This window comes from Protopterus annectens, chromosome 16.part0 (assembly GCF_019279795.1).
Source record: "Protopterus annectens isolate FY-2018-M chromosome 16.part0, PAN1.0, whole genome shotgun sequence".
In the NCBI taxonomy this organism is placed as follows: Eukaryota; Metazoa; Chordata; order Ceratodontiformes; family Protopteridae; genus Protopterus; species Protopterus annectens.
The window spans coordinates 776,942,600-776,970,341 of NC_056750.1; the positions used below are offsets into that span (position 1 = coordinate 776,942,600).

A 27,742-nucleotide genomic window follows, 5' to 3' on the forward strand; every position below is an offset into this window, starting at 1 on the left:
ATCTCCCTTTTATGTTGGACTTCCAACATTAAATCATTTAACATAGCCCCTGGGCACTCTCTCTTCTTAAAAGTCTCTCTAAGTTGGGCACATTCTTCTCTAAAATGAATGTCAAGTGAAACCATTCGTGCAGACCTTACAAGCTGCCCTTTTACAAATGATCTCTTTTGAGGGAGGGCATGTGCACTAGTAAAGTGTAAAAATGCATTCGAGTATGTAGGTTTTTATAAATGCAGGAGGTATAGGTATATCTATTATTCACAGTATCCTTTTCCAATAATACATCCAATTAAGCAATCTTTTCTACTCCTATTTCATACGTAAATGTCAAAAAAATCAGTTGTTTCATTCACCTATTCTAAAAATGGAATTATTTTCTTTGTCCCTCCGGACGATAAATGTATCTTCCAGATAATGGACATAAAGTCTACATGACTCCTCCTTCCATTTATTAAGTAAATACAAATGCTCCCATTAAACCATTACTATATTTGAAAACACTGACCCTCAAGGAGACCCCATCACTACCCCACTCTTTTGTAAACAATATTGCCCTTCAAATATTAGAAAATTGTTCTTCAAAATAATTTCTAGCAATTCTTCATATAGATTAATTGCTTCCTGATGTATTTTTTTATGAAACGGGTAATCTTTAAACCTTTGAATGCCCACATCATGAGGAATTACCATATGTAAATCTTTCATGTCAACAGTAATAAAAATGTCAACATTGAATTCTAAATTATTAATCTTATTTAGAAAATCCTACAAATCTTTACAGACATGGGCTTTATCCTTCAGTAATACCTTGCGTCTCTCATCCAAATATTTAGCACATGGACTAGTAATGGAACCCCTTCCATCAGCTATAGGTTGGTGGATTCATAACATTTTTGTGTATTTTAGGTACCCCAACTAAAGTAGGCATTCTAGAAGAAACCACATTTAAATGATTAAATTCATCTATATTAATGCGATGTTCAATACTATCCCTTAATTTTATTATAAGCCCCACACAGAAGATTTCTAGACACTGTTTTGTAGGTATCCTCCTGAAGACTGGCATTCTGGAACAATAATCACTTTTATCCATAATCAAACCTCCCGCTTATCTGGTTTCATAATCCTGATATTTTGCTGTAATAAATTCCAATTGACTACATTCACATGCAGAAATACTAGCTTTCTCTTTTTTTCTTATATTCCTAATATCTAATTCATACGTTCTCTCATGTAGTTGCAAAACAGGCTTGGGGGGGGGGGTTATATGTACTAGAAATCCTTAAACTACTGATATCTAGCTGTTTTGTTTCAGTCACCCAAGCAAGAAAATTTTCAAGCAGATTAAACTTCTATTAGGATAAATGCTTTCTTAAAAGGTCAGTTTGCTTGATTTCATTGGGGGTATTTAACAAGAGAGAAAGCATTATTTAATATAAATAAAATCACAGAATAAAGCTCTGTCTCTAAAAATAGTGTGGGCTTGTGATGGACATCTTTGAGAAGGTCATCAATTTATTTATTTATATTTGTTGACCGGGAGTGTCCGACTGGACGTAGGTCCATTTTCAGTGGAGACCCGGGGAGAAAAGCTCCACAGTTAAAATAAACACAGTAGTTACATTGGATTACATAGCGATTAACAATTTACATAGCAATTACTTACAACATATTTACAGATGAAGAACATAGTACATCAGTAGACAACTAGAATCTTTATCTGTGAAGTACATAACAGACATTAACAAATGTTACAAGAAGAAGTTCCTGCTGTATAATAAATACTGGCTTATGAGCATCTGAGCTTGCTATAATCAAGGTAGTTAGTGGAGTGGAAAGAAAGGTAGTGGTTGGATTGGGAGGGTGGTATTAGAGTGGGAGTTGCAAGGGCACAGCCAGCATGTTTTAGGTGCGCTTTTAGTAAATTTTTGAAGTGGGTGCATGATGGTACGGAGGTAATTGTGGGTGGGAGGGAGTTCCATAATTTGGCTATGGTGCAAGAGAATAGTGCTTCACCAGCAGAGTTATTGGCTTTAGTGATCTGCAAGTGATTTTTGTTGCTGGATCTTAGTGGTCTGGTGGTGCGATACGGTTGGAGTAGATTCTGGAGGGATGGGACATTTAGTGGATGATTTGCTAGTTTGTTGGCGAGTGAGAGTTGATACCATTGAAGGAGGTGAGGGAGTTCAAGCCAGCCCTGTTCAGCAAGTGAGAGACAGTGGTGACTACGGTAGGATGCCCCTGTGGGAATTTGGCGATTTTGTTGCAACAGGTCTCTAGCTTGTTTAGATCGCATTGCCTTAGGTTGGTATATATTGGACAGGCATAAAGTAGGGTTGAGATAAGGTGGGAATTTGCTATTGAAATCTTTGCTGCTTTGGTGAGAGGTTGCTTATTTCTGTATAGTGCTCTTAGTTTTTTGTGGACTTTTTTTATGGTCAAGGATATGTGAAGGTTAAATTTTAGTTTGTCTATTTCCACTCCTAGCAATTTGGTGTGTTCATTTGGGTATATAGTGGTGTTGTCTTTTGCTGTGATGTTAGTGAGAGTTGTTTTGAGTATATTTTGGTGGGTTGGAAGAGGAGTAGTTTAGTTTTGTTTGGGTTGAGTATTAATTGGGCAACGGATAACCAAGTTTCAACAGAGGAAAAGGCTTCCTGTGTGACTTTTTGCAGTTTGGGTAGGGACTGGGCTGAGCAGACTATGGTTGAGCCATCTGCGTATTGTACGAGTGTGCCATGTTTGGTGGCAGAGGCTAGATTATTGGTGAAAACAGAGAAGAGTAGGGGTCCAAGGATGGATCCTTGGGGAACCCCTATGGAGACAGGTAGTTGGGGAGATATGTCATTCTGCCATACAATGGATTGTTGGCAGTCAGACAGGTAACTCTGAAACCAGTTGGTGACGGATTGTGAGAAGGATAGGTTATTGAGGACAGAGATAAGTTTGTGTGGGACCATGTCAAATGCTTTAGATAGGTCTAGGAAAGTAGCAGAGGAGAGAGAGCTTTGTTTTTATGCTGAAGGATAGTGTTAGTGAAGGATAGTGTTAGTAAAGGAGAGTAAGGCAGTGGTGGTGCTATGGTTTGGTCGGAAACCGTGCCGAGTATTGGAAAGGAGGTTGTTAGTAAGGAGGTAGTCTGAGACCTGAGTGTATGCATCTCTCTAGTATTTTGGAGAGTGGAGAGAGAATAGCTATGGGACGGTAATTGGTTAGTTCTGTGGAGGGTCCGCCTTTGTGGAGAGGAATTATATGTAATACTTTCCACAGTGTGGGAACGTAACTTTCTGACAGAGATCGGATAATCAAGATGGATACTGGGTAGGCCAGAGCATCAGCTGCGATTTGCAGGTATTCACTTGGGAGGTTGTCTGCTGCTAATCTGGTGGGCTTAAGTTTAGTTAAGAGTTTTTTTATGTTGGAAGTAGGTATGAGAAAAAGAGAAGGCAGTGGGGAGATTACTAGTTGAAGGTGTGGGTTGGAGGGGAGGGGGGTCAAGTCAATGGATGAGGTGAAAACACTGCATATCAGTGTATAACGCACATGACTGGTGTCAAAGTCGTGGATTAAAACTCATTGCTAAGAAATGCATTATAGTGCCTTTTGGGAAAACTGCCATCTAGGTCAATTACTCCATCAGTAAAGACGCCTATAAGAGTTGACCCATTAGTCAGGGATCTGGGAACATATGTAGAGTGTAATCTGGCATTTAATCAACATGTGGCCAAGGTAATAAGCAATCATTCTACTTTGCCCAGCTTATGAGTTAGGGCATGGCATCCAGGTCCAAGGAAGTCATAATGCCACTTTATTTGGCCCTTATCAGACTCCTCATTGAGTGCAATGCCCCCAAGGCATGTACCTGACAGACATGCAACAATCTGAATGCCAGAAAGGTTTCTTAACAGGAGAGGCCAGGGTATAAACACATTGTCCTGTACAGATCACCTTAAAGCCCTGTCTCTATACTCTGTCTCCTGCTGCTAACTGAGCGGTGATCTATGTCTGGCATACAAAGCATCCTCAGATTCAGCTCTAATGGACCTTTTGCACATACACAAAATGAACAGCATCAGAACCACTAGATTCAAGTTTTTAAATTTTGCTTGTGACAAGACATGTTGGCGAGACAGATGTGTGTCTTAGAGGATCCCCATGATCCAGAACAGGCTCCCCAGCCTGTTCAGCCAAGACTGTACTAGACAGTCAAGAGGAGAAGGTAAACACCTGCACCACACCACACTCAACACAGTCCATCAAAACCTACACCACCTAAACCCACACATAGTAACACAAAACTCGCACCTACATTCGCGGCGGCTCTTAATAAAAATCTGCCCAAACCGAGACCTCCAAAGCTGAAATGCAAGCAACCACCCCCCCCCAACACTACCCAAATGACAGCCCCCAAAATCATCACTCAACCTCAGCACATAAGACAAAACAACGTACCCAGCACATTAGTCATAGGTGACTCTATAGTTAGGCATACTGATAGTCCCACTCACAAGGCTAAACAAGGAGAAAGTTACTGTCCGCTGCCAGGATTCACCACATAATGCAAGCACTCAAGTCACTCCATAACAAGTGCAAATATGACGGTCATTGTCCATGTTGGTGTGAATGACCTGAGATGTACCTCCCTGGACTGCATGAAAAGAGACATGGAGGAGCTCTGGGATCATGTAGCCCAGGCAGTTAACCCTAGCCCTGAGTAGCATCCTGCCATTTCCCAGAATGATATCACAATACAAGGACAAAATGATTGAATTCAACAATTGGCTAAGCTTCTGGTGTCATTCTAAGGGGATCCAGTGTTTGTCTGTCTGGGACGACATGATCGACAGACCACGATGCTTTGACAGAGATGGCCTGCACCTGTAGCCCCTGGGATTCCGGATACTGGCTAATGCTCTTGCCACCCTTATAGTGCCTTTTTTAGGCAAGGTTCAAACGACAAACTCACCACCGTAGCAGGTATAAGCAAGCAAGATCGGAGGGTAATGCTACTCAGTGCTAGAAGTTTAAACCTCAAAATGCACTCACTCGAGGCACTCCTTAAAATGGAGAACATCGACATCTGTGCAGTGGCAGAGACCTGGTTCAAGGCTCCAGTGAGCACCCCTGTATTACTAGGCTATAACTCATACCACACCTTTCGGTCACCTAACCTGGACCGAAACACAAAAGGAGGCGTGTCCATATTCATTAAGGATATCCACACCTGCAGGCTAGTTGCTCAACATAATGCATCCGAAATTATCCAAGTGCAACTAAAACTGGGCAAGATTGCAGTCCAGATTGTAGCTCATTATAGATCCCCCGCCATGCCCCAGGATGCCCACTCCACGTTTCTTGATATACTGGTAATGTTAAGGTACAGCCCAATACCCTAATAATGGGCGATGTCAACTACCCCACCATCAACTGGGAAAACTACTCGTGTACTAACTCATTTGCTCAACGCTTTCTAGAATTCATAAATTCCAATGCCCTGGATCAACTTGTCCATACCCCCACCAGGGGCAGCAATATCCCGGACCTGGTTATTACCAATATGGGCAACCGATGTTCCACACCACCAGAGGTCAACTCCTCGCTGGTCAGATCGACTACAGGCTAATCACCCTGGACATCAATATCCCGCCCCCACCCCCCATTAAGGAAACCATCGTAAAAAACTACTCCAAAGCCAATTTCATGTTTTTTAAGACAGAAGTGGAAAGCTTCATGACACCCATACAGATGGAAAATAGAGGTACGACTGCTGAATCCTATACAAATGCACTGCATAAGCATATACATGAGTGCATGGATCGTGCCATCCTCAACAGAACCAAGATGCTATCCTGCAAAAAAAGGAAGCCAATCTGGTGGTCCCCTGCCATAAACAAACTCTACAACAGAAAGAAGAAGCTGTTGCAAAAAAGGAGTAAAATCCCCTGATTGCAGGAACTCCCCTGGTCAGCCTCGGTAAGAAGCTGAGATTCCTAATAAAATCCTCCAAAGATGGTTACAAAAATAAAATCACCACTGATTCTAAAGACAACCACAAAGCATTCTACAACTGTCAAGAATCTCAATGGCGATACTCAGATCTGCTCTGAGCTACAGCACAATGGCACTATATATGCAGAACCAGCTAATATTCCCAACATCCTGGCAGGTAGGTTCAATGCAAACTTCACTCCCCCCTCACCCCCCAAAGGGCCCATCACTATACTGGAAGAATGCAAAGCCCCTGTAATCACGGCTGCAAAAGTAAAGACCGCACTCTCCAAAGCCAAGAATATAGCATCCATGGACCTGACAAAATCTCAGGCTGTGTTCTGCACGAACTACAGAACGAACTGACACCCCACCCCAAGTACCATGTTCAGTCATAGCCTCACTTCAGGGTTTGCGCCTACTGAATGGTGGACAGTGATGGTTATCCCATTCCAAAAAGGGGGAGTCACCACGGACCCCGGGAACTACTGCCCCATTAGCCTGACGAGCCTGGTCTGCAAGGCCATGTAACGTATCATATTGGAGCTTATAAACAAGGACATAGGTAACCTCCAAACTCTGGACCCCACTCAGTTTGGGTTTGTAAAAGGTAGGTCATGTCTCCTAAACCTGAGTGACTTATTTGAAGCAGTCACCAGAGCTGTGGGTGAGGGTAAGGTGGTGCACACAGCCTTTCTTGACTTCGCCATGGTTTTTGGCACCATCCCGTACTCTGGAATTATAGATAAACTCACTAGACTGGGCGTAAATCCCTATGTCACAAGATGGGTGGCCAACTGGCTCACTGACAGAACCCACACAGTGAAAGTAGCTGACTCCAAATCCAACTTCAGATCAGTGACAAGTGGAGTACCACAGGGCTCCATCCTGGGTCCTCTCCTGTTTGGCATCTACTTCTCAGAAGTCTAGGCTAATACAGCAGGTTTTTGGCTAATGAAGTTTGCTGATGACTGCAAACTAGGTGCTATAATAGAATCCCCTAATGATGTGGACATTCTACAAAGGGGCCTCACTGAGACTGATGCTTGGTGTCAAAGTCATGGCCTCAAGCTCAATGCCAAGAAATGCATTGTCATCCCCTTTGAGAAAAAACACTGTACCCATGAACTACCACATAGGCGGTAGCTTACTAAACACTGAAAGTGTGATAAGAGATCTTGGGACACAGGTGGACAGTAGTCTCTCCTTTGATAATCATACCACCACAGTAGTCCGGAAATCCTATGTGGCACACCTCATCACAAAGGGGTTCACCTCCAGAAAAAGACGACATTGTTCCTTTATACTCATCCCTCATCAAACCCATTATAGAATACAATGCCCCATTCAGCATGTACCCAACAAGACATCTCCAGTAACTAGAAGGGCAGAAATACCTCACTGAGAGGATTGCTGGCCTCCAACAGATGCCATACGCAGACAGTCTCAAAAAATTCCAGCTCTACTCAGTCGCTTATTGCCTACTCGGAGGTGACTTCTGCCTAACATACAAAGCTATGCCAAACCCAGATCTGTTGGACATGGTACACTTAAAGAAACCCCAATCCCTCCGAGCCACACGCTCCAGGGCCCTAAACCTTGCCACCACAATAAACAGAACATGCTGGAGGGATAGATTCCTGTCCCAGAGACTTCCCATGCTCTGGAACAGACTTACCCATTCATGGCAAGCAAAGCTTCTCATTAGCCCTCTTTAAGAAAAAACTCGACATTTGGATGGGAAATTCACCCTGGGGATCACTTCTGTGGCTCTGCTAGACAGGGACGCAGGAAAATAACTTTCTTGGGTGGCGAAAGCCGGGAAACTTTTTTGCCTATGCTTAAGTAGGCCCCAGGGCTGATAGCCTAGTACCGAACTACAATCCATGTTAAACAGAGTCCATCCCCTAACTCCATTTAAGTGTAACTTTGATCAATGGCCCACATATATCTGATAGCTGGCAACAGTAATTATGAAACATACCCCTCCACATAACCTCTAGAAACTTCCTAACTAATGTACTCTCCTAGTAAACACCCATGATACATATCGATGTAATTGGGTTGGTTTGCATGGCTAGGCTTATGAAGGCCCTGGTGGGCATTAGCCTAGTATATACCTGTGAACCTTATAAAACTGAGGAAGAATGCTGCAAGTGTAAGCTTTCAAGAAATAAATGTTTTTGGAGGAGGGGCCGATGCCTCCTAAGACTGATTACCAGACAGTATAGAACAGAGCTCTCCAAACTTTTTGGCTCAAGGACTACTTACTATGCAATTCAGGGGCCGCTTACCATACTTGACAAGGTTTGGAGGTGCCACATTAAGGTTTGGAGGTGCCACATTACCAAGTTCAACATTTATCCATCCATTCAAAACAGTTTGTTGCAGGACATACTGAGGGCCACATATAATGCTTTGGCGGGCTGGATTGTGGCCCTAATACTACCTGTTGGACAAACCTGGTGGAAAATAAGTGTCATCATTTCATAGTTTTATGGGTGTTTAGTTAGGTTTCTGGTCCTGGAGATCATTGATGAGCCTAACCCCATACCCTAAATGTCTTCAGAGCACTAGCAGTTAACTGAATTGCTCAGAGTCTCACTGTAGGTAAATGAAGGTGGGGAAATCGAACCCTGGATTATGTGAAGCCTCTTGTTAACAGTTCATAGCCTTAATCATGTATGCTGTCAGTTCTAGTCAAATAGTATGCTTTTCATAAGAAAGTAATTGGAAGGAAAGTGTAAGGGCCACTCAGATGAATGAAAAGTATAGTAAAGAACTGGATTAATAAGGGCTAGCATTACTAATATGATTACAAGTATAGGAGCGGAGTGCAAACCGGAAGCTTCTGTTAATGTGAGGTAATGCAGCCTAGCTTAACTGGGCAAGAAAAGTATGCAAGCCATTATGGGGAGGTACAAGTGTGGAGAGAGTCAAAAAGTACAACACTCAGACAGTGCACTCTCGCCAGGTGGTTAGCAGTTAAAAAAAAAAAAAAAAAAAAAAAAGTTCTTATAAGCGCTAATACGGCTACTAGTGTATCATAAAATGTACAGACAGTATATGTGGTGTCATTTTTTCCTTATGGTTTATAATGTAATCCTTCACAGTTCAAGTTGAAAATGTTGAATCTTCATTGGCTATGGCTGTTTATTAATATAAGTGGCATTTTCTGGATAGACAAGAAATCAGAATGGGGTGGGACAAGAAGAGATAGCTGAGAGAGGTGAAGGAACTGTGGCTGAGTGGCTGCAGGTGAATTTAAGGAGCAGAAAGTTAACAAAATGTAGTATTAAAAAATGTTGCCAAGTTATGGAGACCAGATAGTAAAAAAGAAAAAAGCAAACTCTCACTTTCATTCTCCAAGTCCTTATCTACAGATTTTACTGTTGGTTTTCTCTGATCCAGTATCTCTGATGATAATCTCTCCACTTTCTAATATCTATTCTTGTTTTTCCCCCTAAAATGATAAAATAGGAGAGCATATTTCCTATACTCTGGCTGTGCACGACCATTTACATTTTTTCTTTTTCTGAGGATAAGAAGAAAGACTCCCATCGTCTCTGTATGCTTTACTCCTGAAGTGAGAATTTTATAGTGGTCAAACAAACCTGAACTTATCTGAATGGCTTGCGAAATGTTTCAACATGCAGATGCCTGTCAGGAGAAAGCAAAAACCATTGACACCATCACAAATGAAACCAATACAAACTACCAAACCTGTCTTGAAAAGCAACTTCTATTGGAAAAACAAGAACAAAAAATACAAGAGAGAATTTTTTCTTTGTGCAAAAGACAAGCCCCCTACCCTGATGTGGAGGAGCTTTTGCCTTTTATACTCTTGTTAAATGTCTAACTCCACAAATGCACAGCCATGGAGAAAAGGCACTCACTAGAAAGATGAATATTGATGTTAAACGTTAGATAACTATTGCAGTAGCCCTAGAAATTTCAGTCCTACACCCCTCCCCCCCGCCAACTTGTCAGCTTTGCAAAGCTAAAAGGCAGTGTCCACTGGGTGCACCTGTACGCAGCATGTGCAGAACTCCACAGAAATGCACAGAAAGCCAAAATATTCAGAGCTTTCTTGCCACCAAAATGCCCTCCTTTGGTGAGCTTTATTAGGAACTGTCTGTTGGCTAGTGATATTTCAGGACTGGTTAGATAAAAAACCATTGTTGAAGACAACCTTCCACATTATTATTTTTCTGAGGAAAACTTGTTTTTTATATGTAAAATTATTTTTATTTTGGCTAAAAAATCTATATGAATAGAAATGTCACTACTTGTGATGATTAATGTGTGAATGTTGGTGTGAACAAACTGTGAAAATCTATATTTTACTTTATTTCTTACATATTTTGTAGGTTTTATGTGTTCGAGACAGAATATTTTGCTTTTGGTGACTGCCAGTGGTTTTCTTACCACAGAACTTGCTTTTGGCTGCTGTAGGTTTTACTGACTGGCTCAGGCAATGCTTCCTGTTGTCAGTGCTGCCTTCTTTGCTGAACCCATGGAGCAGTTTACTGGTCTCTTTAGTTCTTCCTTCCCCTGTCCGCAAGAAGAGGAAGAAAAAAGTTGTCTGGAGAGTCTTTGGATGTCAGGTCTGTTCCATTTGTGGCTTAGCCATTGATAGGCGACTTTGCCAGATTTGGTTCCTCAGACTGCTTATTGTTTTCCCCTTAGCCATTGATAGGCGACTTTGCTTGTAGCCAGATTTGGTTCCCTTCCCCTTAGCCATTGATAGGCGACTTTGCTTGTAGCCAGATTTGGTTCCTCAGACTGCTTATTGTTTTCCCCTGTCTTTTCATGTTGAACATACAGCCACAAAGGACTGGAGAATAGACATGTCCTCTGTGGCTGTAGGGTTGCCCTGCATAGGAAAGAGAGACCTACTGTAAACACCCGCTTTGAGAAGAGTGTTTGAAGGTCTGCCACATAGCCAGAAAAAGGAGCCTGCTTTGGGTTGGTGTTTTTCAGAGAGTTTCACGGGAAAAGAAAAAATGGACTTTGCTTCTGTTTTTTTTTTTTTTTTTCAATGGACAGGGAAGATTTGCTGGGATTTACTAGAGTTCATTTCTGCTTTTACTTTCCCTCCTCCTGTTTCAGGATAGAATAGAGTTCTGTTTCTATGACCCTGATTTTCAGCTAGAAGAGAAGGGATTTTTGAGGGAGAATGCTATAATTGGAGTTTCTTTTAAACCTGAAGATTGATTCTGGGGATAGTGCTTCTGATTATTTTCCTGATCTTTCTTTTTTCTGCAGCTGTTTAAAATGAAAGAGGTTTTTCTTTGGAATCTGAATGAAATTTGTATTGTCCAACTGTAGTTTGATTTCGTACAGTTGCATATTTCAAAATCTGCACTTGTTCCTCCTGTTTTATCTTCTTTAGACAATGTTTTTCTTACAGCTTGTAGCTTACCTGAAAGTTAACCTCCTGCCTCTAGGAAGTCTGACAAGATTATACATGGCAATTCAAACTCATGAGTACTTGTTTGCTAACCCTAATGCAGACCATGCGGTGATTTCCCTATCCAAAACTACTGATGCTAGACATTGGCAATGGTCGCCCATTTCCTGTGACAAGAATGGAAAAGCTTTTGACAAATTTGTAAAGAAAGTGTATTCATCTACTACTTGAATATTCAGAAATGTTTTAACTGCCAGATATTAGTTTTTATTTTGTTCTTTTGAGAACATGTAACAATTACCTTCTAATCTTCCCTCATCTAAAGTGAAAGATTATCTGGATGTTTCTTTAGTGTATGTAGTTAAACATGCCTTTGTGTTTTTATGACCCTGCTGATAATGCCTCCAGGTCTGCTGCTTCTGGAAGTCATGAGAAGGTTTGTATGGCTACGTTCTCAAAATCTTCCTTAAGATGTTGAAACTGAAGTTTAAAATTCTCTCCTGGACAAGGAGCTTCTGTTTCCCCTTTCTGCAGCTGAGGTGTGTAAGAGTTTTGTTGAAAGGAGAAAATTGATTCAAAGAGTGACTCAAATCTTCCAACCTTCCTTTTTTAAAGCAAGTAAAATATTTCTTTTCACCTCCGCTCTCTTTTTCAAAAAGCAATTCAAGAAGCAAGGTATTTCCAAACATAGGTTCATAGGTTCATACTAGGCTATCTGCCCAAGGGCATTTATAAGCCTAGCCCATAGTTATGTGGCTTTCGCCACCCCTTTAGTTTGAAGAAAAACCTATTATATTTTTATTATGCTCTGTCTCTGTCAAGCAGTGACAGTGATCCTGGGGTATATCTAGATCTCCCTCTCCTCCCATTGATTCCCTCTGAACAAGGCCAGCAGCAGCTGCCTCTCTGCATCTACCCGGGATTTTTGTTCCACAGCATAGGGAGTCTCTGGGTGATGAATCTGTCTCTCCAGCATCTTCTTAAAATAATAATGTCAAGGTTCTCCTCCCGGCCTTCCTTGTGGTTCTGAGGGAGATTTTTGAGGTGTTTGAGCATATTCAAATCTCAGTAGCATTTTTGTATGCTCATCACAGGTCACCTCTGAGCAAGCTGGGCGACTGAATAGAGGCTGAGTTCTTTCAGTCGGGCAGCATAAGACATATTTTGAGACCCTTGATCCTTTTGGCTTTGAACTTTTGGGGCCTTTCCAGCTGCTGCAGGTGTCTGGTCAGATAAGTCAGATACATTCGAATGGGCGTCATCAATCATTCTCATGATGATGATGAGTGAGTGGGACAGACGGGCCTCTCTAGATCTAGATCTAGATGTAGATCCTTTCATGATCATCAAGGTTTTCTTTTCTACTTTTTTCCAACATGAGTCAAAGGTTACTGTCAACCTGGGTCGGTTACCCCCCCTCCCTCGGTGAGCTTCTTCTGTGCTCTTCTGATGTGCTCATTTATGGGTAACCTATTTTTCTTTTGTTTTTGAAGTGTATTGCTGGGCATTTACTGGCATTTAACTTTGGGCCATGGCTCTGGCACCAGTTGTGAGGACATGGATTTTAAAAGGCAATGGCAAGGTGGCTCCAAAAAGAAAGGGAGAGCTTCTTTCAGTATCACAGATGGTCCAAAATGTCGGAATGGCTGTTAGCCTTTTCAGGCCCCTGCCCAGTAATCACTCCCCGTCAGAGTCTCCTTCATTTCTGTTCCCCACCTTGCCTCCGTTGACATCTGTATGATACATGGCTCCACTGGTTACATTTAAAATTTAACCCCTGATCCTGGCTGTGTACCTGAACTAGTGGTTCCCCTGTTGCTGTGACTCTGTTAGGGTGGCTTAGGCTGCCCACCATGGGTTCCCGTATATTCATGTGCAGCACTGGGTGTCCCATTCTTGTGCAGTAATGCTCTGCTTGCTAAGTAGATACCTTTTTTCCCCAGCTCATCTGTAGAGTTGCATTCACTCTCTACCAACCAGATTCTCATGTCCTCAGGCAAAGTGCTAAGGGCTTGTTCCCTCACCAAAAGGTCTGCCAGTCTTTCAAAAATGACCTGACACCCACTCACCCACCTATGAAAATAAGTGCTTAACTCAGCAATATAATCACACACACTTTTATCTGCCTTGCATCTATGCTCAGGAAACTTTTTTTCTGTAAGCTTCAGGTGTTAACTTAAAACACTAATAAACATTTTTTTTACTTTAAGTCAATATCCGACTCTTTAGAGCATATCTAATGTTGTAAATCTTCATTTATCCTTGACCTTTGGGATGAGATTCCAGTCCACAAAACCGGCTTGTCCGTTACACAGCTCATGCAAGCCAAAACCTCTCAAGCTAAAACTCTACCCACAATGCCCCAGATTACACCAGATTACACATATATATATATATACACACAGACACACACTGTTTCTTTATCTGTTCTGCTTCTACCTGCCTTGTTTTTCCTTCCAGTTTTCTCTCACTTCTTTGGTGAGTGAGTGTGCTTCTTTTTACCTTATGGTATTCTTTCCCTACCGTCGTTGGTTGTACCTCTCTCTGTCTCTACCTCTTTAGGTCATGTTGGACTACCATTGTTAGTAGTTTTGTTTTCCTTCTGTGTGCGCACGTTTGTGATTGCTGCCTGTTGACCTTTCATTTTTTTGTGCTAAGTAGAAAGGAGCTCTTTCTGATTTTATTGTAATTCATTTCATGACAAGTTATACTTGACCAAATGTATTTATAACATTTTATATTCTGATTTTAATCTCTTAATATTATCAAGTCATCTGTGAAATATCAAAATTTTTTTGTAATGGTGGTAGTTATTAGTTCTTGCAACTTATATAATAGAGCATTTAAAGGTGTAACAAATAATGTTGTGCAAAAGTGACATCTTGCCTTACTTCAGTTAATATATGAAATTTAAATGTTTCTAGATTTACCCTTAAATAAGCCTCTAAGCATACACATTTTGAATCATTGTAATTAATGCTAAAGGAAAAGCATAATACTCTAGAACCTGTCAAAGAAGATGTTTATCAAATGAAATGCTTCAGTGCCATAACATTTGATAAAATCAACCATGTCATTAATTTTTTTCAGTATTTTACAAAATAGCTTATAATAATAAATTTGCCTCCCTCATTTTCCTGTTAGGGCAAAGGCCAAGCTGTATAGGATGAAGAAATTTGTCCAAGTATAAGTGTTTTATTTATAGCTTTTGCTATAATTTTGTAGTCCAAGTTGAAAATTAAACAGTAAGGGGCTGGGAGTTGGTGTAATGGTTAAGGTGTTTACCTCCCAAACAAAGTACAGGGTTTGATTCTCACCTTGAGAAAGGAAATTGACTAGGCTGAACATGGCCCATAACAGCAGTTAGCCTAGTACCTGCCTATGAACTTATGAGTAATGTTAAGGTCTCATCCCATCTGTGTCTTCTTTAATACCATTTCAGCTATCTTCATTGAATTTGGAGGACTCCAACAAGGAATGGTTAAAAGACCTTATAGTTTATACAAAAACAGAGCCATTTCATCTCTATATACTTGATAAAGTACTGTGAATGTAGCCTTCTGAGCCAGGACCTTTATTAGCGGTCAAGAAAACAGTCTGTTGGATATCACGAAATGTTATTACCTCATTAATATGACCATTTATGATGAGCAGGGACAGTAATCAAGCAATCTCTCATTTCATTTGCATCCTTAGACCAGTTCTGTCTATAAATCTTACTTGCCAACATCTAACTGTAGGTTCCCTGTATCTTCTTTAACCTGATGTGTATGACATTTTCTTTTTGCTTTCTTCAATTGAGATGTTAAAATCCTCTTCACTTTATCATATTGTAAAAATGAAGTCTTAAAGTTTCTATTATTACTAAACTGGTTGTATGTGTGCCCATGTTATTCTTTAACTGAGTGAATTTAATGCAGGTATTCATGAAAAAAAGTAGTAGATTCAATTAATTGCCATCCTCATCGGTATCTTTTGGCTTGACAATGCAGATTTAAAAGGAAAAAAGCAAGCGCATAATACATTCAAGACCAATTTATTCAAAGAATAAATATAGAGTATTTGAGATTGCTGATGTCGAAGTTGCTGTAAATTTTGTATTGCACAGAGGCACAGCTGCGCGAGTTCGCACGTCTCCCCCCCCCCTTGCAAAATGTGGTTTGAATTTCTGAAAGTTGCAATCTGCTGAACAGGTCTAGTGCATTGTATATGGTGCTGAGGGCCAATGATTAGTGTTTAACCTCCTGCATTTATTCTATGTTAAATCAGTGCTCCCTGTCTGTCTTGTAACTGTTGGAGAATCTCTTGCAGAGAGTGCGAGTAAGATGCTTGTTACAAGTTACCATGAAGTATGAGTGCAGTGATAACTATTGCCTGGAATTATGAAGGAGTTCATCTCTCCAGCACAACTGAAGGGATGAGGAGTTCATCTCTCCAGCACAACTGAAGGGATGAGGCATATTGCCTGTTGACACTTTAGGCAATGCAACTATGTCCACATGGAGTTGTCTTTAGGCACAGGATATGGCCAGATGTAGGTTGTGTGCACATCCAGTGCAGACGTTTTATCGGTCTCATGTATGTAGTGTTCAACTGCCTGTTGATACTTCGTGTAGTCTTTGAGTACTGCATTATTGTTTTCACTATAGATATTGGTTGGTTTATAATGTATCTCTTTCCCATCACAATATGATTTTGTTCTCTTTTCTTTCATCAGGCATACCCTGACCGAATTCAAATCTTAATGGCTGTAGTTCGCTATAAAACACGTCTTAAGAAACCCAGATGTGGCCTGTGTTCTTCATGGTTGGCATCACAAAATCCTCAGTCTGGTATGCTTTACAGTTATGCAGAGCTTGAAACAACTTTTCTTTTGTAATTACACTATCATTTCTGCTCATATTCTATCATTTTTCATGTAGAGAAAACATAGCAAAGCACATATAATCAAATGAGAGCTTGCAGGTATATTTTCAACTATGTGTTCTAGGAAGAACAGTAGACCAGAAACAGTTTAGAAACAAGTGTATACCCTTATAGTCCACGATTAACTAGCTAACTTGCTTACTGAGATTTCTCCTCTGTGCCATCTATAGAATGAACAACTGAAGTGAATAAATGACATCTGTTTTACACCATATTCAAACTATTTCTCTTGGTTATGTGTTTAAATTCGTATAGTAAATGGAACCGTTTACATGGTTTCTAAACTGAAAATATCTAAACCTCTTCTGCAACATCAACAGAATGGTTTAGAGCAACAGATATATCTCGGAGAGGATACCACTTCTCTCTTAAAAAAAACGCACACTAGCCACATAAAACAAAGCTCTTCAATTTCCGTATCCAAGCACAGCATAGACCTATGGATGGGAAATTGAAAAGTTGCTTCAGGACTGCCCTGGTAATACTAATGGACAGAGGCAGCAACATAATGCTTTATGCCTTGTATGGGTCCCCTTAAATTGTCTTTGTTACAGGATCATAAGGAAGCACTAGGCTAGTTGCCCTTGTCGGCCATTTTAACCCTAGAAGATTTCCCTCTTTGTGCTCAAAATAACATATCCCATTTGGTTATAGATTGGAATTTCTTATCCTAAGTTTGTTCCGAATTAGTACTTAATGGTACCACTAACACTGATCCTGCCGACTTAGCCAACTTACTAGCGAATAGGTTCAGCCCAAACTTCACCCCCTTATCACCCCCAAAGGCCCAGTCGACATCCCTGATGCTTGTCCCACACCTCACATCTCCATAGATCATGTTAAAGGCCCTATCCAAGGCAAAAAACACAGCTTCCATGGGACCTGATAACATCCCAGGCTGTATTCTGTACCATCTCCAGCAAGAACTAGCTTCGCCACTGAGCACCCTATTCAACCACAGCCTAAGTACGGGCTTCATTCCAGCAGAGTGGAAAACTGCCATTGTCATCCCCGTGCACAAAGGTGGTGCTACTACTGACCCAGGAAACTATCACCTCATTAGCTTGACAAGTCTGATCTGTAAAGCCATGGAACGTATTATTATGGATCTCATAAACAAGAACATAGACAATCTCTAGACGTTCAACCCTGCCCAATTCGGATTAGTTCATAGGTTCATAGGTTTATACTAGGCTATCTGCCCTAAGGCATTTATAAGCCTAGCCCAAATTTTTGTGGCTTACGCTACCCCTTATATGAAAAAATACTGTGCCTATTAGTTTGTTGTGCCTCTGTCCAGCAGTGACACAGAGATGATTCCCGGGGTAAACCTACGATCTCCCATCCACAGGTCAAGATTTCTCTTGAACAGAGCCAGCGAGGTGCTGTGCCTCACATGGACCGGGATTTTATTCCGCAGCATAGGGAGTCTGAGTGATAAATCTATCCCTCCAGCACGTCCTATTTATGTCCGTGCTAAGGTTCAAGTCGCTTGCTCTAGTGGTTTTTGTGGATTTGGATTTTTTGAGGTGGAGCATGTCCATTAATTCCGGGTTGGACATGGCCTTGTATGTCAGGCACATGTCACCTCTGAGCAGACGGTATGCAACTGAATAGAGCTGGAGTTTCTTCAATCTGGCAGCATATGACAGATTTTGGAGTCCCTTTATCCTTTTGGTGAGGAACTTTTGGGGTCTCTCCAATTGCTGCAGATGTCGGGTGAGATGCATCCCGAATGGGGCACTGTACTCTATCATTGGTCTGATAAGTGAAGAGTACAGGGGAACAATGACCTCACTAGATCTGGATGTGAATCCCTTCATGATCAGGTGGGCAATGTAGAAGGTCTTTCTAACCACTTTAGCAACGTGAGTGTCAAAAGAAAGGCCACTGTCAACCTGGGTCCCTGATAACCTCTTCTGTGCTTAGTGGATTGCCACCTATATGGTAGCTTGGGGTTACCTTGTTTTTCCCGAAGGGTATGACTATACATTTTTGGCGTTTAACTTCAGGCCATGGCTCTGGCACCAGCTATCTGTTTCCGTGAGTCCCTTCTGAAGGATATCCGTGTCCGATGCACTTTCCACTATGGCGCCCAGTTTGCAGTCGTCTGCAAACTTTGTCAGCCAAAGTCCTCCCATGTTGGCCTGTACTTCTGAGAAGTAGATGCCGAACAATAGGGGGCCAAGGACCGAGCCCTGTGGGACACCACTTGTGACCGGCTTGGAGTCTTACATAGCGCCAGCAACTCTAACCCTGTGGGTTCAGTCCTTAAGCCAGTTTGCAACCCATCTTGTGACATATGGGTTTACATTTAAGCTGGTAAGTTTTTCTACAATACCCGAGTGGGGTATTGTGTCGAAAGCCTTTGCAAGGTCAAGGTAGGCTGTATAGACTGCCTTTCCCTCATCAATGGCCTTGGTGACTGTTTCGAAGAAGTCGACCAAGTTCAAAAGGCATGATCTTCCCTTGACGAAGCCAAACTGGGTCGGGTCCAATGCCTGCAAGTCCCCTATATCTTTGTTTATGAGCTCCATTATGATCCTCTCCATAGCTTTGCAGACTAGACTTGTTAAGCTTATGGGGCGGTAATCACCAGGGTCCGTAGAGGCACTGCCTTTGTGGAGTGGGACCACAGTTTCTGTACGCCACTCCTTGGGCACGTATCCTGTGGTAAGGCTGAGATTAAACAGCTGCCTTATGTGCGGGTTTAATTCCTCATTTAGCTCGTGTAGCACACAGCTGGGGACACCATCCGGTCCCATTGATGCTGTGTTTTTAGCTTTAGAGAGAGCAGCTTTCACCTGCGCATTTGAGATGTCTGGGAGGCTACACTCCACTGGGATAGTTATCTCTCCTTTAGGGGGGAGAGGGGGGTGAAGTTTGCACTGAACCTGTCTGCCAGTATGTTGGCACTGTCTGTGGGTTCAGTGATTTTTGTATCATTTTGGACTAATTCTGAGCATATCTGGGAGTTTCCACCCAGGTTCCTAACATAGCTGAAAAAGGCCTTATGATTGTCCTTTGAATCCATGGCAATTTTTCTCTCAAAATTGGCCTTAGTTGATTTTATGAGTGCTCGTATTTTTTTACTAATAATGATCAGGGGTGACTTCCCTTTTATGGATTTTGTTCTATCATGTAATAGCTTTCTCCTCTTATTGTAAAGTTTGTTAATGGCTGGGGTCCACCAGACTGGACGTTTGCCCTTTGTGGAAAGAGTCTTGGTTTTATTTGGGATTGCCTGATCCATGCAGTCCTGGAGGTGTTCATAGAAGGCATTTGTAAGGGCTTCCGCAGCTTGGGTTGTGGTTCCCACTGGCTCAGGGGCTTTGAAGGATACCACAGCAGTCTTTAGTGTGATGTTTGCTTTAGAGAAGTTCTTCACTGTGGTCTTTTTTGTTTGGGGTGGGGGCGGGATGTGGATTTCCAGTGAGATTAGTTTATGATCAGATCTCACCAATGAGGGATATACTTCCGGTGTGGAGCATTTTGTCCCCATGTTTGTGATAATGAGATCTAGTATATTTTCTCCTCTCGTGGGAACAGTGACTAGCTGTTCCATGGCATTTGAATTTATGAACTCCAGGAACCATTGGGCTAGAAAGTTAGGGCTTGAGTAATGTTCCCAGTCTATATTCGGGTAGTTGAAGTCGCCCAATATGATGGTGTTTGGAGATACATTTATACCCTCCAGTGTCTTCAGGAAGGCTGTGTGGGGTTCCTGAGTTTGAGAGGGTGGCCTGTAGCATGCTACAATTTGTAGAGCAGTTTTGCCTATGGTTAGTTGCACCTGGATGGTTTCCGAGCTTAGTGCGTTGCCACCAACCTGGAGGTGTGGGTATCCTTTATGAATATGGATACACCCCCTCCTTTTGTGCTGTGGTCCGGGTTTTGGGGCCGGAACGCATGATATGAGGTAAAACCTAATAGTGCCGGGGTGCTCTCAGGAGCCTTGAACCAGGTTTCAGTTACAGCACAGACATCGATGTTCTCCATACTGAGAAGGGCCTCGAGTGCGTGCATTTTGAGATTTAGACTTCTGGCATTGAGCAGCATTACCCTCAGTTTCTTCCCATTTTTGTTTTCTAGGGTGGTAGGTTTAGAATTTGAGCCTTGCCTAAAAAAGGGACTATGGGGGTGGCAAGAGCCTTAGCCAATATCCAGAATCCCAGGGGTGACAGGTGCAAGCCGTCCCTCGCGAAGCAGCGTGGCTTGTCAAGCATGTCATCCCAGGCAGACAGACACTGGATCCCCTTTGAATGACACCAGACATTAAGCCAATTGTTAAAGCTGATCATCTTGTCTCTATATTGTGGCATCATTCTTGGTGAAGGAAGGATACTGCTCAGGGTCAGGGTCATACCTGCCTGGGCTACATAATCTGAGAGCTCCTCTATGTCTCTCTTCATGTAGTCCAGGGAGGTACGTCTCAGGTCCTTCACACCAGCATGGACAATGACTGTGTCATATTTGTACTTATCTTGCCTGTTGAACCTAGATGACTTCTTTGAGACTGTCATCAAGGCCCTGGATGAGGGAAAAGTCAGTATATACAGCTTGCCTTGACCTGGCCAAGACCTTTCACACAATTCCCCACTTGGGCATCATTGAAAAACTAACGCAACTTGGTGTTGATCCCTGTCTCATCAGATGGATGGCCAGCTGGCTCACAGATAGGACCTACAAGGTCAAAATAGGCGCCACCACCTCCAACAGCAGACCTGTCACTAGTGGTGTTCCCCAGGGATCTGTCCTGAGACCCACTGCTGTTTGGCATCTACTTCTCAGAGGTCCAGGCAAAGACCATGGGCCTGTGGCTGAGCAGGTTTGCGGATGACTAAGTTGGGTGCCATCATTGACTCCCCAAATGACATTAACATACTGCAATAGGGTATCACTGCTACAAATAACTGGTGCCAAAATCATGGCCTTAAGTTAAACACAAAAAAATGTGTTATACCATTCGGCAAAAACACTGTTCCCTACTGATTTACCACATCAATGGCAACCCCCTAAGCACGTAACCCGTGGTGAGAGACCTGGGTACTCAGGTTGACAACAATCTCACATTCAACCATCATGTGGTGGGAGTGGTCAGAAAAGCCTTTTACTTGGTTCATCTCATCAGTAAAGGGATTGCATCCAGCAAAAAGGAGGTTATTACCTCTTTGTACTCCTCCCTCATTAGACCTATAATTGAGTATAATGCCCCGTTTGGTATGTACATCTCCAAACACCTGCACGAACTGGAAAGGCCACAGAAATACCTCACAAAGAGAATCCATGGCTTCCAATACCGGTCTTATGCGGACAGGCTGAAATCACTATCACTTTACTCTGTATTATACAGATTGCTCAGAGGTGATCTGTGTCTTACCTACAAGGCAATATCAGACACTGCCCTACTAGAGATTCTCCATATCCGTAAGTCTAACTCCTCGCGCATTACCTGCTCAATAGGCATACATCTAATATGCGACATTAACAAAACCTGCTGGAGAAAGAGGTTTGTCTCCCAGAGGCTGCCCCATCTCTGGAATAGACTTCCCGTACATGTCAGAGTACCTCGCTGACCCTCTTCAAGCACCACCTTGATGAGTGGGTGGGAAACCACAAATTTGTCCCAGGGGTACCACCTTTGTCCCTCATTGACAGGGATGACAGGTGCTGACTGAGGTTTCTTTTTTGGGGATAAACTCTTGGCTAGGCTTGTAATGGTCCCAGGACAATTAGCTTAGTAACCTCCTATGATCCTGTGGTAGATAATTATATAGTACCCCTAATCAGGATAACTGGGATCCTACTTTTGAATTGTAGCATTGGAGAAAGTCTTTGGGATGCAAGAAGATAAAATTAGTCGATATTCAAGGAAATAAATATTGACTGTTCACTGGAAGGTCTGATAGTAAAGCAAAAACTCAAAGACCCTGTTGCTGGGAAATATCCATGACAAAAGAAGGGCAGCAGATACTGACAGGGAAGGCAAGGTTACTGAAATGATTACGAATTTGCATGCACTTCATAATTATTTCAGTAACCTTGCCTTCCCTATCAGTATCTATACTGAAGGTTTTTTTTTTTTTTTTTAAACGCAGCTTTCTTAAACTCCAAAATTTATCATACATGTATTCCAAATTGCCATTTACATGTCATAAAAATATACTTAGTGTTTTGCATATTCATTCCTTTCATAAACTTTTTAACCACTTCCAACTATGAATGTTTTCTACACAAACTTGTGCACCATTCAGAGACTTTTTTTTTTGTTCCTTTCAGTTCTCCCCAATATTCCTTCCTTCCCCATCACTCTGGTCCCCACTGTAAACTCAGTAGTAGTACTCATTCCATTTAAGGGTTTGTATTGTGTTCTTTCCTGTTTAGTAAGCCTCCATTCAACTAAATTTCCTTTTGGTAATACCTGGCACATCTTAAATGCTCAGTCTGGCCCTTGATTTCTAATTTGTTCATAGGTTCATACTAGGCTATCTGCCCTAGGGCATTTATAAGCCTAGCCAGAGTGTGTTTGGCTTTCGCCACCCATTTTAAATGAATTTTGCTATGCCCTTTTTTCGAGGTTAGTATACTGTGCCTCTGTCTAACAGTGACACAGAAGTGATACCCGGGGTAAACCTACGATCTCCCATCCACTCATCAAGATTCCTCTTGAAGAGACTCAATGAGGGACTCTGCCTAACCTGGACTGGGATTTTATTCCAGAGTGAAGGGAGCCTCTGGGTTATGAATCTGTCCCTCCAGCATGTCCTATTTATTTCAGTGCTGAGGTTCAAGTCTCTCGAGTGTGTAGCTCGATGGGATTTGGATTTTCTGAGGTGCAGCATGTCCATTAATTCCGGGTTGGACATGGCTTTATATGTCAGGCACAGATCGCCTCTGAGCAGGCGGTATGCCACTGAGTAGAGCTGGAGTTTCTTTAACTGGGCAGCATATGGCATCTGTTTGAGCCCTTTGATCCTTTTGGTGAGGTACTTTTGGGGTCTTTCCAGTTGCTGCAGGTGTCTGGTAAGGTACATCCCAAAAGGGGCATTGTACTCAATTATGGGCCTGATGAGGGATGAGTAAAGAGGCACGATGACCTCCCCTGATCTAGATGTGAATCCCTTCATGATTAGGTGGGCTATATAAAATGTTTTTCTAACCACTTTGGCCACATGGTTGTCAAATGAGAGATTGCTATCAACTTGGGTCCCCAGGTCCCTAATTACTACTTCCGTACTTAATGGATTACCACCTATGTGGTAATTTGTGGGCACTTTGTTTTTGCCAAAGGGGATGACTATACACTTTTTGGCATTTAGCTAGAGGCCATGGCTCTGACAGCAGTTGTCTGTTTCTATGAGGCCCTTTTGGAGGATGCTTGTGTCAGCTGGAGAGTCAATTATGGCGCCCAGTTTGCAATCATCTGCGAACTTAGTCAGCCACAATCCTTCCGTGTTGGCCTGTACCTCTGAGAAATGTATATCGAACAAGAGAGGTCCCAGAACTGAGCCTTGTGGAACGCCACTTGTAACTGGTTTGGAGTCTGACATGGCTCCAGCATTTCTAACCATGTGGGTTCTGTCCTTGAGCCAGTTTGCAACCCATCTAGTGACGTAGGAGTTTATACTTAAGCTGGTGAGCTTATCTGTAATGCCCGAGTGGGGTATTGTATCGAAGGCTTTTGCGAGGACCAAGTAGGCTGTGTGGACCACCTTCCCCTCGTCAATGGCCTTGGTGACTGTTTCAAAGAAATTGACCAGGTTTAAGAGGCAGGATCTGCCCTTAAAGCCGAACTGGGTAGGATCCAGTGTCTGTAGGTCCCCAATATCTTTATTTATGAGGTCCATGATGATCCTTTCCATAGCTTTGCAGACCAAGCTCGTCAGGCTTATGGGGCGATAGTTTCCAGGATCCGTTGAGGCACCACCCTTGTGGAGAGGGACCACTGTTGCTGCACGCCACTCCTTGGGTACGTATCCTGTGGTAAGGCTGAGATTGAACAGTAGTTTTATGTTTGGGTTTAGCTCTTCTTGGAGTTCATGTAGGACGCAGCCCGGGACACCGTCTGGTCCCACTGATGCTGTGTTTTTTGCTTTGGAGAGGACGGCTCATACTTGAGCATCTGAGATGTCAGGGAGGCAGCACTCTGCTGGGATAGATATTTGCCCTTTTGGTGGGGAGGGGGGGGGGAGTTTGCGCTTAACCTGTCAGCTAGGATGTTGGCAATGTCTGTGGGTTTGGTGGGTTTTTTTTGTCATTTTGGACTAATTCTGAGCATATCTGGGAATTCCCACCCAGGTTCCTAACATAACTAAAGAAAGCCTTGTGATTATCCTTAGTGTCCTGTGCAATTTTTCTCTCGAAGCTGGCCTTAGATGATTTTATGAGTGCCCGTAGTTTTTTGCTAACACTGATCAGAGATGCCTTCCCTTTTTGGGATTTTGCTCTATCATGTAGTAGCTTCCTCCTTCTGTTGTATAGTTTGTTTATGGCTAGGGTCCACCAGACAGGTAGTCTGCCTTTGGAGGATTGGGTCTTGGTTTTATTTAGGATTGCATGATCCATGCATTCCTGAAGGTGTTTATAGAATGCATTTATAAAGGATTCTGCGGTCTGGGCCGTATTTTCCACAGGCCCGGGGGCTTTGAAGGATTCCACCTCAGTTTTGAGGAGTGTGAAATTTGCTTTAGAGAAGTTTTTCACTGTGGTTTTCTGGGCAGGGGGTGGGGTCGGGATGTGAATATTCAGTGAGATTAGTTTATGGTCTGATCTTACCAGTGAGGGATACACTTCTGGTCTGGAGCATAGAGTCCCCATGTTGGTGATGATCAGGTCCAGTATGTTTTCCCCTCTTGTGGGAGTGGTAACAAGTTGTTCCATAGCATTTGAGTTTATAAATTCTAGGAACCTTTGAGCTAGGGTGTCGGAGCTAGAGTAATGCTCCCAGTCTCTGTTTGGGTAGTTGAAGTCGCCCAGTATAATGGTGTTTGAAGAGACCTTCATATTTTCCAGTGTTCTCAGGAAGGCCGAGTGGGGTTCCTGGGTTTGGGAGGGTGGTCTGTAGCAGGCTATAAACTGGAAGGCAGTTTTACCCACTGTTAGTTGCACATGGATAGTCTCTGATGCTTCGTGCTGTGCCACCAACCTGGTGGTGGGTTTTTTTTGCTGTTAACATAACTAAAAATGAATAAGGCCTTTTTATATCCTTTGTTCATAAGGAAAATGGTAAGATGTGCAGGAACATTTGCAGACAATCCTGTAAGACACATGCAGCAGTGTCAGAGTTTCAAGAACTGAATTTAGAAATGTCACGGCCAGTATTGCCACAAGAAAATAGAGACTGTGAAAACTGTAATGACCAAGAATTGCATAGCACAGAAGGCATGTTGGTAAGAAAAGCTGTAGTGTGACAACTGTCCCAAAAGGAAGATCAGATGTTTGCTATCCACTGTAAATGGTCCTATTACAGCCCAGCTCTGGTGTCGAGGGATATAGCCCTGACTAGATCCCAGTTTCACTTAAGACTGAATCCACAAAGTTTAATGAAGCGCTTTTCGTCAAAATACTTCTTTGAACTTCATCAGATACTAACATTTACAAAAATCAAGTTGTAAATAGTCGTGTTTAACCATGATTAAAATCATCTGGTCTCAACATCTTAAAATTTAAAGGAACAGTAGTTAAAATAGCATTGTGAACATAATATGCATTTTCCTATTCTTTAAAACTGCCTTATTTAGCAAGCAAATTAATACATTCATCGCAGCAGCAATATGGTGAAAATCATATACGAGAATTATGTAAAACTGTAGAGTCTCTCCTCATTTATCTAACCTTACATTATAAACATTTTCAAGTAAAACATAATTTCTATAATGTTGTTACTACAGTATTTCCCCTCGTTAAACTTTTCAGTTTTAAACAGCATGTAATAAAACACATGTTCAATCCTGGAAAGTTATAAGCATCGAGATGAATTTGCCAGGGCAATGCTATTGAACGAGAGAGACAGACCAGCTGATTTTTTTGAGTATTTTTGTCAGCTGTCTCATCCTGGATGGAGGGAGATTGTATCTTAAGATCAGATGATTTCTGTTGTGAAGTGAAGGTTTGGATGATACCAATGGCCAGGAGCTGGGGGATATGGACTTAACAGTTCCTAGCTGGCGGTGGTGGCCCACAAAGGTGTGTGTGTGTGTGTGTGTGTGTGTGTGTGTGTGTGTGTGTGTGTGTGTGTGTGTGGTCGTGCATATTTGTAATGGAGGTCATAAAATGCCTAGGCGATGAAGTAGGTGCTCACATTCACTATCACAGGTAAGGTTGGGTCCATAACAATGCCTTTTTGTTGCCAGGTTGCTGGTGAAGGCAGAAAATTATCTTTATGGCTGCTTAGACGACTGACTTCTTGTCGGATCTTACCCTCACTGATGGTTAGGATGTGGGAAAAATGGGCAAGACTGAGAGGAGGAGGAGGTGACTTGCTGATCTTTAAGCATGCACAGCTCTGGATAAGGTTATTTCTTTTCTAGAGTCATTGCTGTTTACTACCAACAAGAAGTTAGACATGTTTCCGGCTTAGAGGAAGGTGTTTCTATGAATTCTGATGAACTGAGCAAAGGAAAGATACTATCTTACCCAAGGTATGTTCAGGCCATCTTTTAGTTATTTTCATTGGGTGGTAGTTCATAAAGAATTTTCTAGTTAAAGGACTGCCACAGGATCATATTAGATTGATTCACATATTCTACAGTAACAGAGTCTACTGCTTTATCAAGATTGTTAAATTATAGATTACCAATTGAGGAAAACACTATAAGCTGCACTTTATAGCAACAACAGATAAAGCTGGTCTTATTTAGCTACCCAAATGATGTTTTGTGTCAACATAGCACCTCTAGACATAATTAGTCTCAGGGTCTTATATTAAGATAAAGTATGGAAGTTACAGGATAACAGCAACCCTTAACTCCTGACAGGACTCGCTGTGTTACGTGGGCATTCAGATGGTCCAAAGCGCCACAATGTATATGAAGAATGTTCAACTTCATCTCAGAAGCTTGTGGTATCCCGGGAGACAGCAACTTGACAAGACTTTTTTTTTTTTCTGTAATTACTATCCAGATCCAAAAAGTAAGTTGCGAAGGCGAGCAATGTAGAACAGTGGCAAAGTCATTCAAGGAGTGCCTCCATCTCAGTTTTTGATTGCAGATGCGACTTATGTTGGGTGGGGCTTGCTCTATGCTCCTTGCAGTCTCTTTTCTTTACCAATTCAAGAGTTATGGTCTCATTGAAAGCCTGGAAGAGAGAGAGAGAGAGAAAATAGGAGAAAAGGATAGGAAAAAAGTTACTGCAAATGTGATCCACACAACAAACTGTCCATGCAGGAATAAGCATCATGCTGTGGGGACTTGGACA

The 27,742-nt window shown here is 42.2% G+C and overlaps 1 protein-coding gene across 1 annotated transcript in view; it reads left to right on the top strand.

Moving 5' to 3' along the window:
* The window catches only part of NDOR1 (NADPH dependent diflavin oxidoreductase 1), a gene marked incomplete in the record, with an annotated part of 478,408 nt that overhangs the window by 263,134 nt on the left and 187,532 nt on the right, over window positions 1–27,742 (top strand). Inside the window, 1 exon segment of the mRNA XM_044058525.1 lies at window positions 16,119–16,233. Coding sequence (XP_043914460.1) covers window positions 16,119–16,233 — 115 coding nt within the window.